General features: G+C 43.1%; 1 protein-coding gene across 1 annotated transcript; it reads right to left on the reverse strand.

Moving 5' to 3' along the window:
* Window positions 1-4,726: 4,726 nt before the first annotated feature.
* LOC148923137 (uncharacterized) lies at window positions 4,727-11,715 on the reverse strand. Its single transcript, XM_089061403.1, has 4 exons — window positions 11,338-11,715; window positions 6,759-7,506; window positions 4,812-6,649; window positions 4,727-4,747 (listed from the first exon to the last, which is right to left on the reverse strand). The coding sequence occupies exons 1-4, from the start codon at window positions 11,713-11,715 to the stop codon at window positions 4,727-4,729; spliced, it is 2,985 nt and encodes a 994-aa protein (XP_088917529.1).
* Between the last annotated feature and the right edge of the window lie 529 nt (window positions 11,716-12,244).

Genomic DNA, 12,244 nt, shown 5'->3' on the forward strand with positions numbered 1-12,244 from the left:
CCCGCCCGGGTGTTTCTTCTGGAATCTGGAAGTGCTTCACAACACTTTCACCCGGTCGGGTGATTTTCATGGTGAAAACACCCGCCCGGGTGTTTCTTCTGGAGCTCCCTGCCTGTTCTGCGCGGCTTTAGTAAATCGTCCATAACTCTCTCCTCCGAACTCCGATTGGGGTGTGTAAGATACCCACGCGAAGCTCTCTCAAAGACGAAGATAATTGTGGCAGTTTCAAAGCATTTGGAAGTCATCTTGACGGGCATAATACTGATTGACGGGCATAATACTGATTGAAGACAGCTGCAGGTACAAGCTTTGGTGTACGGCTTCCATGGTCGTATCATCCTCCCCTTCTTGGAAAGGATTTGTCCTCAAATCTGAGCCTTCCCTCTTCCTCGCTTCCCTGGCCATCCCTCGAGCTGTATTGGTATGTGGCATGACCTCCCTCTTATCCTCCATGGCTCACGCCGAGAGGGACACTCTTGACGTCTGGCAACCGTGGTCATATATATTGATGAGATAAAAGAGCTATGACCATAGGACCTTGACCAAAAGAATGGAAACAACCCTAGGCAACTTTTAATAGCTCTATCACCCCTTGGCTCCACTACTCAATGGATACACCCCATTGATGCATACCTCTACTTGAATCAATCTATGAAATTGAGACAAGCAACCTTCAAGGAAGGAATTGGATACATTCCTCAAAGAGGAAAAACTCACAAAAGAGATATCTTAGTCACAATCTTATCTTAATCTCGAATGAAAAATGACACCAAAAATGTATTTATACTAAGAGCCCAAAATGTGAAAAAGGCCCACAAAAACTAAGTCTCGGGTGAATTGTGCGGTCCAAAACACCCGCCCGGGTGTTTCTTCTGGAATCAGGAAATGCTTCACAACACTTTCACCCGGTCGGGTGATTTTCATGGAGAAAACACCCGCCCGGGTGTTCCTTCTGGAGCTCCCTGCCTATTCTGCGCGGCTTTAGTAAATCGTCCATAACTCTCTCCTCCGAACTCCGATTGGGGCGTGTAAGATACCCACGCGAAGCTCTCTCAAAGACGAAGATAATTGTGGCAGTTTCAAAGCATTTGGAAGTCATCTTGATGGGCATAATACCGATTGAAGACAGCTGCAGGTACAAGCTTTGGTGTACGGCTTCCATGGTCGTATCATCCTCCCCTTCTTGGAAAGGATTTGTCCTCAAATCTGAGCCTTCCCTCTTCCTCGCTTCCCTGGCCATCCCTCGAGCTGTATTGGGTATGTGGCATGACCTCCCTCTTATCCTCCATGGCTCACGCCGAGAGGGACACTCTTGACGTTTGGCAACCGTGGTCATATATAATGATGAGATAAAAGAGTTATGACCATAGGACCTTGACCAAAAGAATGGAAACAACCCTAGGCAACTTTTAATAGCTCTATCACCCCTTGGCTCCACTACTCAATGGATACACCCCATTGATGCATACCTCTACTTGAATCAATCTATGAAATTGAGACAAGCAACCTTCAAGGAAGGAATTGGATACATTCCTTAAAGAGGAAAAACTCACAAAAGAGATATCTTAGTCACAATCTTATCTTAATCTCGAATGAAAAATGACACCAAAAATGTATTTATACTAAGAGCCCAAAATGTGAAAAAGGCCCACAAAAACTAAGTCTCGGGTGAATTGTGCGGTCCAAAACACCCGCCCGGGTGTTTCTTCTGGAATCTGGAAATGCTTCACAACACTTTCACCCGGTCGGGTGATTTTCATGGAGAAAACACCCGCCCGGGTGTTCCTTCTGGAGCTCCCTGCCTATTCTGCGCGGCTTTAGTAAATCGTCCATAACTCTCTCCTCCGAACTCCGATTGGGGCGTGTAAGATACCCACGCGAAGCTCTCTCAAAGACGAAGATAATTGTGGCAGTTTCAAAGCATTTGGAAGTCATCTTGACGGGCATAATACTGATTGAAGACAGCTGCAGGTACAAGCTTTGGTGCACGGCTTCCATGGTCGTATCATCCTCCCCTTCTTGGAAAGGATTTGTCCTCAAATCTGAGCCTTCCCTCTTCCTCGCTTCCCTGGCCATCCCTCGAGCTGTATTGGGTATGTGGCATGACCTCCCTCTTATCCTCCATGGCTCACGCCGAGAGGGACACTCTTGACGTCTGGCAACCGTGGTCATATATAATGATGAGATAAAAGAGTTATGACCATAGGACCTTGACCAAAAGAATGGAAACAACCCTAGGCAACTTTTAATAGCTCTATCACCCCTTGGCTCCACTACTCAATGGATACACCCCATTGATGCATACCCCTACTTGAATCAACCTATGAAATTGAGATAAGCAACCTTCAAGGAAGGAATTGGATACATTCCTCAAAGAGGAAAAACTCACAAAAGAGATATCTTAATCACAATCTTATCTTAATCTCGAATGAAAAATGACACCAAAAAGGTATTTATACTAAGAGCCCAAAATGTGAAAAAGGCCCACAAAAACTAAGTGTCGGGTGAATTGTGCGGTCCAAAACACCCGCCCGGGTGTTTCTTCTGGAATCTGGAAGTGCTTCACAACACTTTCACCCGGTCGGGTGATTTTCATGGTGAAAACACCCGCCCGGGTGTTTCTTCTGGAGCTCCCTGCCTGTTCTGCGCGGCTTTAGTAAATCGTCCATAACTCTCTCCTCCGAACTCCGATTGGGGTGTGTAAGATACCCACGCGAAGCTCTCTCAAAGACGAAGATAATTGTGGCAGTTTCAAAGCATTTGGAAGTCATCTTGACGGGCATAATACTGATTGAAGACAGCTGCAGGTACAAGCTTTGGTGTACGGCTTCCATGGTCGTATCATCCTCCCCTTCTTGGAAAGGATTTGTCCTCAAATCTGAGCCTTCCCTCTTCCTCGCTTCCCTGGCCATCCCTCGAGCTGTATTGGTATGTGGCATGACCTCCCTCTTATCCTCCATGGCTCACGCCGAGAGGGACACTCTTGACGTCTGGCAACCGTGGTCATATATATTGATGAGATAAAAGAGCTATGACCATAGGACCTTGACCAAAAGAATGGAAACAACCCTAGGCAACTTTTAATAGCTCTATCACCCCTTGGCTCCACTACTCAATGGATACACCCCATTGATGCATACCTCTACTTGAATCAATCTATGAAATTGAGACAAGCAACCTTCAAGGAAGGAATTGGATACATTCCTCAAAGAGGAAAAACTCACAAAAGAGATATCTTAGTCACAATCTTATCTTAATCTCGAATGAAAAATGACACCAAAAATGTATTTATACTAAGAGCCCAAAATGTGAAAAAGGCCCACAAAAACTAAGTCTCGGGTGAATTGTGCGGTCCAAAACACCCGCCCGGGTGTTTCTTCTGGAATCAGGAAATGCTTCACAACACTTTCACCCGGTCGGGTGATTTTCATGGAGAAAACACCCGCCCGGGTGTTCCTTCTGGAGCTCCCTGCCTATTCTGCGCGGCTTTAGTAAATCGTCCATAACTCTCTCCTCCGAACTCCGATTGGGGCGTGTAAGATACCCACGCGAAGCTCTCTCAAAGACGAAGATAATTGTGGCAGTTTCAAAGCATTTGGAAGTCATCTTGATGGGCATAATACCGATTGAAGACAGCTGCAGGTACAAGCTTTGGTGTACGGCTTCCATGGTCGTATCATCCTCCCCTTCTTGGAAAGGATTTGTCCTCAAATCTGAGCCTTCCCTCTTCCTCGCTTCCCTGGCCATCCCTCGAGCTGTATTGGGTATGTGGCATGACCTCCCTCTTATCCTCCATGGCTCACGCCGAGAGGGACACTCTTGACGTTTGGCAACCGTGGTCATATATAATGATGAGATAAAAGAGTTATGACCATAGGACCTTGACCAAAAGAATGGAAACAACCCTAGGCAACTTTTAATAGCTCTATCACCCCTTGGCTCCACTACTCAATGGATACACCCCATTGATGCATACCTCTACTTGAATCAATCTATGAAATTGAGACAAGCAACCTTCAAGGAAGGAATTGGATACATTCCTTAAAGAGGAAAAACTCACAAAAGAGATATCTTAGTCACAATCTTATCTTAATCTCGAATGAAAAATGACACCAAAAATGTATTTATACTAAGAGCCCAAAATGTGAAAAAGGCCCACAAAAACTAAGTCTCGGGTGAATTGTGCGGTCCAAAACACCCGCCCGGGTGTTTCTTCTGGAATCTGGAAATGCTTCACAACACTTTCACCCGGTCGGGTGATTTTCATGGAGAAAACACCCGCCCGGGTGTTCCTTCTGGAGCTCCCTGCCTATTCTGCGCGGCTTTAGTAAATCGTCCATAACTCTCTCCTCCGAACTCCGATTGGGGCGTGTAAGATACCCACGCGAAGCTCTCTCAAAGACGAAGATAATTGTGGCAGTTTCAAAGCATTTGGAAGTCATCTTGACGGGCATAATACCGATTGAAGACAGCTGCAGGTACAAGCTTTGGTGTACGGCTGCCATGGTCGTATCATCCTCCCCTTCTTGGAAAGGATTTGTCCTCAAATCTGAGCCTTCCCTCTTCCTCGCTTCCCTGGCCATCCCTCGAGCTGTATTGGGTATGTGGCATGACCTCCCTCTTATCCTTGGACCCCAATCGATCCATGGCTCACGCCGAGAGGGACACTCTTGACGTCTAGCAACCGTGGTCATATCATCCTCCCCTCCTTGGAAAGGATTTGCCCTCAAATCCGGATTACGCACAACTACAAAATAGAAGGAGAGCAAGTCAAATATCAAAGTACGACGATAAAGATTGAGACCACTAACGGCTCTAAGAGACAATACTACACCAAAGACGTTGTATGGACTTCCAAATTCATGTTCTCTCAAGCTCAAGGCCAAGTCACAATAAATATGAGAACACAAATTAATGAATCCTTTCATGTCCAAATCCCACCCATAAGAAATCAAGACAAACTCATCAAGATACCCTTCATACCAAAACTCAAATAACTTCACAATATAGGTACAAGATGTGGGTGCAAATAAACATAGATATTCGTTCATAATGTAGTCCCAAACAAAGCCATTAGATATAAATTTCTTCACAAGTAGACCATAAAACATCCCAACTCCATTGAATGGTTTAATGGACATGCAATAAAAGCAATCAACATGCCAAAACGCACATGCCCCAAGCACCTTGTTTCTATTTGGTTCGATCATCCCCATACAAATGATGCCCAAATTCTTGAACATCTTCACAAAAGATTTGGCTTTCTCAACAAGATTAGGCATATACAAGAAAGGGTCCTCATAGTGTGTAGATTCAAAGGTAACCGAATAAGGTCTATTCACAAGATTCCTATTCTCAAGGTTAAGCAACAAAAGACCATAAGGAACCATTGATACATCATCCTTGCTGAAATAAGAGCTACTCCACAAATTGATAAACTCATATTCAACACATAGAGTAGGTTCATCACGACACACATCAAGTTTGCAAGAAGGATTATCATTCAACAAACAAAGTTCATCACAATGGATTTCATCCCATTGCCCCATCAATTTCAAGAGATTATCAAAAATAAGGGAGCAATGTGTCCATAAACCTTCTTGCACAACATGGAGACAAAACACATCACCATGCATATGAAACTTGCAAAAAGCTACATCAAGTATCATGAGAAACTTGTCAAAATAAGCCCCACACAATTGCTCCAACAATTTTAGACCACAACTATGGAGAAAATGTATCCTTATGCCATTAAATACAACACAATCCACAAGAGATATATGAGTGGAAAAATCCTTCACAAAATGGCCATAGAACACTCCAATCCCCTTGAAGGGTTTAACCACTTTGCAATGAAGACGTAGCAAACACCAAGTTCTAAAGAAATCAATAGTTTCACTTCTCTTGGTCCTACTATTCTCATTGACATATAAATGAAACTCAAGGTTACTAACAAAAAAGAACCTAGTCATCTTAGCATGCAAGGAAGTAACTCCTACATTCAAGATAGAATCCACAAGAGAAATGGCATGTCTCTCAATGCTTGGGTTTATCAAGAAATGATCAATATATGGTGCAAATATAGATTTATCATTCAAAGATTCAAGCTCATGAGACCACTTTTTACACAAGTTATCAATTACAAATCTATCAACACAAAGGGACTTCTCTAGTGTAATCATATGCAAGGGAGCATCACAACGCGACAAGGATAGTGCACTTGAACCTTGGGCAAGGAGTTCATCCACTTGCCATTGTTCCTCTCGGTCCTTCTCCGGGGGCATAGTCTCCAAGCCATGTGCAATATGGTGCTTCACTTCCATATCTTCAATTAAATTATCTACACATTCATCAACATAAAAAGACATAGAAGAAATATTAGTGGGTAAGGGCTTATTTTCCTCACAAAGGACAAGAGGCAAAGGATCATTTGGTGCCCACCCAAGGTAGGCCTTAGAATCTAACAAGCACCCTTTACTCACTTGTGCTTGTGGTTTTTCTCTCATTTGATATTTTTCTTTTCTCTCACCCCCACCACTCTCTCTTGACTTTTGCACCTCACACTCTTGTCTTTTATCACGCTCTCTTGGCTTTTTAGACTCACTTTCACTCTCAAGCCTTTTCTCTCTCTCTCTCTCGTTCTTTTTCTCTACTAATTTGGTTTAAGCTCATCGAAGAGGAGACATTTCCATATACATCAAGAGGCTTATGTGAGAAATGGAAAGAAGAGGATGTAGTCAAATGACTTGATGAGTTACCTCTTTGGTTCGTGTCAACACCACCGTGTAGGTAGGTAGGCCTAAACCGAGCTCTATATGAGATTTCTTCTTCAATTGGCCTCTCAAACCCCTTATGGCTAACGTGATCTCTCACCCTCCTAGAATGCCACTCTCTATGAGACTTTGGAACTCGTTCCCCACGACTTCCCCTATCAAGTCCATCTTCATGGTACCTTGATTCATAGTCACCTCTATCATCATCATAGAGCCCAACTCTCCCTTGTTGATTGCCCATCCCAAATCTACCATAGCCTCCATTCTCATCCCGATTTGCCATATTCCCTCCTTCAATTTCCCCACAAGACTCCACCCCTCCATGTTGGTTTCCTACCCCAAAACGACCATACTCCTCATTTCCTCCTCCAAACCGCCTATTGGCTCCATTACCCCTCGACACTACATGTTCTATGCCGGAAGCTTTGAGATGTAGATGGTCACTTTTAGGAATGACGGATCTCGATGCACGAACGTCCTTTAAGGCTCCAACCAATGTGTTTTGATTGGATTTCCATCGGGTCTCGAACTCCTTCCTCCGGGCATCCATCCGGGCATCCCATTCTCTCATCTCTTGTTTGAGATCACGACTAAAATCTTCCATCATTTGGGACATCATGCTCACTAGATCCCCTTCGGGTTTGGAATTACTTGAGCCCGTGCCCTTCTCGACTTCCTCCTCGTGGATGTCCACCATTTTGTTGGATCGAGTCATAGGAAGCATCAAAGTTTCCTACAAACACAAAAACAAAAACTAGGGACTAGTCTTAAAGATTAGTAAAATTAAGAAAGAGAGATTTAAGAAGCTAATTCACCCCAATGTAGTATCCCAACACCCCCCCAAGTCACTCGGTAGGTTTAGAATATAGTGGGGCTAGTATCACACACTCTCGATCCAATTCCCACTCGTTGGCGCCCGGACAACTCAATCAAAGTGTACACCTCAAGAACATATGGACACCAAGTAGTAAATACCAAATTAATAATGATTAAACATATGAAATCAAGGAAAACTAGGCCTAGAGGAAACACGCACACTAACGAACACAAGACATGGGATGAAGCTTTTTGCTGAAATATGGCTGATCTTTATGATTTTTTTTTTGTATTGATCCCCGCGCCCAATTTGGATGAATTTTGGTGGATAGATTCCCAAACAAGTCTAGATCATGGGAAAAATAGCCATATATAGTCAGATTTGATAATTTGCTAGGTTTTGTATGGTTTTCCCCAACTAGGGCAATGATGTTAATCTCCACAGTTAACTAGGTAAACGAAGGAATGTTTTGATGAAATATTGCAGGTAGCTAGGTCACATATAACATTGATCATACACACCAAATTTCAGCTTAATCTAAGCACAATTGATCAATCCGATCATCCCAACAAAAACAGAATCAAAACAAAGAACAAAAGGAAAAATAACCCAACCCAAAGCAACAATAGATCAAACACCTAGTGGGTACTAGGCTCTAGATACCAAATGATAAGGATCCATGTATTTTATGATCCATTTCCCAAGGATTACCCATTTATGATGCTTGATCTAACTATTTTTGTGAGATTGATTTTCAATTTATCAATAAAACAAAGGATAAGGTAGACCCAACCACAAAAGTTGAATCCAAACAAGAATGGATGGAAGATTAGGAATGGAAAGCATGTGTATAATGATGAGATAAAAGAGCTATGACCATAGGACCTTGACCAAAAGAATGGAAACAACCCTAGGCAACTTTCAATAGCTCTATCGCCCCTTGGCTCCACTACTCAATGGATACACCCCATTGGTGCATACCTCTACTTGAATCAATCTATGAAATTGAGACAAGGAACCTTCAAGGAAGGAATTAGATACATTCCTCAAAGAGGAAAAACTCACAAAGGAGATATCTTAATCACAATCTTATCTTAATCTCGAATGAAAAATGACACCAAAAAGGTATTTATACTAAGAGCCCAAAATGTGAAAAAGGCCCACAAAAACTAAGTCTCGGGTGATTCACCCGGTCGGGTGAATTGTGCGTTCCAAAACACCCGCCCGGGTGTTTCTTCTGGAATCTGGAAATGCTTCACAACACTTTCACCCGGTCGGGTGATTTTCATGGTGAAAACACCCGCCCGGGTGTTCCTTCTGGAGCTCCCTGCCTATTCTGCGCGGCTTTAGTAAATCGTCCATAACTCTCTCCTCCGAACTTCGATTGGGGCGTGTAAGATACCCACGCGAAGCTTTTTCAAAGACGAAGATAATTATGGCAGTTTCAAAGCATTTGGAAGTCATCTTGACGGGAATAATACTGATTGAAGACAGCTGCAGGTACAAGCTTTGGTGACTATTTCCCAAAACAGCATTGTACGACTGAAAAAAACTGCAAATTAACTAACCTAAGGACTAACTAACAGCGACATCATCTTCTCTAATTTTTATCACGAAACACCCGATGAAAACAGAGCAAATAAAGATCGAAACAGGGGCTAACGAAATTAAACCGATGGACATCAAGAACGACTAAAACTAACACAGATCTATGACTACTAGACGAGACAAACAAGTAAATAAAATTCAAAACATCATAACCATGCAAATGCGAACAGATCTATACGTCAGATGCTTCATCCACTCTGGATCCAAGCCATCCACAACAATAAAACACCATTTCCATCTCCGATCTTCACAGATTCAACCAGATTCAACCGATCAACCACAATCTCCAAGCAATTCAAACTTCAAACTCAAATCAACCAACGATATCCACCAAGGCAAACAAGCGAAGTGTCTAGCGAACAATAACAAAGCATAACCGAGCTTCGAACAGCGAAGACTCGGGGAAATACGGAATCTAAAATGAAAAAAACAGTAAATGATTTTATCTTCGCCTCCATAGAGACGGTGTTTACACCACAACTAGATCCGAAAGTGCACTCCCCAGAATGTTTCCCCTCAAGTGTGTGTAGAGAAAAGTTGAAAAACTAAGCTAAGAGCCGAATGGAATGAGAGAGATATTTTCACGTTGATCGCATGCTCTTATTTATAGTGGATAGAGCTTCTAGAATGTTCATGTGATTCCCATTTTTCCCTCCAATCGGATGCTCCTCAGTCTAGTAACTCCTCCTTCTTCCGCTCACTTTTCCTGCCAGCTTCTTCCTCCAGGCAATCTGCGTCTTTTTCCTAGGGCTGGTGATTTCTCTACACACCTGGCTTATAAAACCTTGTTAGACCCATGAAATTACAAAATTTATCCCAATAACCAATGCATGAAATTAGCCTTATCAAACTGCTCACACTTAAACCATACTTGTCCTCAAGTATAAAGACAAGAAAAAGAGAAATAAGGCGAATTTCAATGCATGGTTATTCCCTGACCGACATACCAAAAAATATTCCTAGACCTAGAAATCCTATTGACATACAAAAGAAACAAACACCTAAGAGAATAAAACACAAAGGCATAAATTAGTTCAGATTTTTAAGCATCTGTCCCCATAAGTTTAAGGTCAATCCAATAGTCTACACTCTCCAAATCCTCCCCTTCCCTTTTTCCACCTAGTCGGCTTGCCAGTTTGTCCAGATAGCCTTTAGCTTCACCAGTTGTTGGATTCGCTCGATCACTCATTCCTCACCAGGGATGTTAGGATCAAACGCTCTAAGTTATTTTCTGCCACCGATGCTTCGGGTTATGAGACTAAATTATTATTTTTTTTAATTTTCCTCCCCTAAACTTCGTCCAGCTTATACCTCCAGAATATATTATTATTATTATTATTATTTTTTTAATTTTCCTCCCCTGGACTTCGTCCAGCATATCCCTCCAGATATATATATATATATATATATATATATTTTTATTCTCCTTTCTGTATTCTTCGCCCTAAGCATCAGGTGGCAGTTCCCCTTTTAGATTGTTAACACTCACTGTTAAGGCTTATACCTCACTGATGTTTATGGGGTTTCACAACTAGGTCTGCTAAGGCATCTTCTATCTTCTATCTTCCTCACTTCTTCCAAACCAATTTTAGCTTATCAAGGAAACAGGCATCAAAGTTGTAATGTATCCTATTTTCAATTACTCTCCCTAAGGGAATCTTGACTTATTATCCTTGCTAATTCATGCTTAAAACACATAACCTAAAAAAAACTGACTAACTCCTAGACCTAGGGATTTTTACACATGCTGAGCACACATTGAACTAATTCTCCTACCCCCCCTCCCACTTCACTCCAGCTTGTCTCCAAGCTGTCCTAGTAAAGAGGGGAACTAAGGGAGTTGGTGCACACAATCAAAACAAATAACGAAGAAAACTTCTCACACTTAGACCGTGCAACGGGCTAAGTGGGAGAAGACAAAGAACACAAATATCAAAACAACATGCTAAATAAACACATAAACTTCTCACACTTAGACAAAGTAGGAGAACACACAGAAAAACAATCACACATGCTTAGCAGAATAATAAAAAAAATAAACATAAAAAAAACGAAACAACTGAAAGTTAAGTTTACTTGGTCATAGGGGGGATTTCAATTCTGAGTCTGGCCTTCCTGGGTACTAGACCTGGGTGGTACGATGGGGTGCTGCACTTTCAACTTTTTCTTCGCCGGTGATGCCGGCGCTTCCTCTTCAGTAATCATGGGGGTTTTCGTCAGGGGTTTTCTCACAGAGACAGATGCAAGGGCTGGAGACACAAGTGGGGCTACCAATGGCTTGGAGGGGGCTGGAAGCTGTTGCTGGGAAGAACTTCCCGGACCGGGCTGCCGGACCATTTTGTTGGGTTCAGAGGGCAGCTTCTGCTGGGTCTGGGGAAGCACCTCTCCCAACCATTCTGCCATTCTCTTCATAAGCTTGACCGCATCGGTCATCCTCTCATTCTGGGCAGATGATCGCTCGGCTAGGGCATCCAGACTCCCCTTAATTTCCTGCAGCTGCTTCTTGACTCCCCCCATCTCTTCTATCATCACTGCCATCTCCTTCCGTTGCTCTGCCACGTCCAAGTCACCACATCCTCCACCAGCTCCGGTTCACGCTTCACTTTGTCCACATTGGCCCCTATGTTGTAGAAGCACAACTCCTGCCCTTTCATGTGTAAGAGCCCCTTGATGAAAAAGTACTCCATGCTAAATAGCTCCGGGGGCTCGCACATTGTAACACTCGGCTCTGCCTTCCCAATCTTCATCACGAAGTTGCGCTCTATGTAAGCGCCTAGAAGGTGGCAGGTGTACATGTGGCGGGAAGGGTTGACAGTCATCTGATGGCAGGCCTGGGCTAACCAATACCCAAGGTGAACTTTGATGCGTTTGGACATGCACCATGTAAAGTTGCGCTCGGTGGTGGTGATGCTGGAATTGGCCGTGCCCATCAAATTGTAACCAATAAATTCCTGGGCAAATCGAAGAAGATGGTCAGTGATGTGGATCCCTGAAGCTACTGGTTTGTTTGTTTAGACTGCGTGCACAGTAAGGAATATCAAGTTTC

Source organism: Salvia hispanica, chromosome 6, assembly GCF_029641045.1.
Source record: "Salvia hispanica isolate PSC_SH4W2 chromosome 6, Shi_PSC_v1, whole genome shotgun sequence".
In the NCBI taxonomy this organism is placed as follows: domain Eukaryota; kingdom Viridiplantae; phylum Streptophyta; class Magnoliopsida; order Lamiales; family Lamiaceae; genus Salvia; species Salvia hispanica.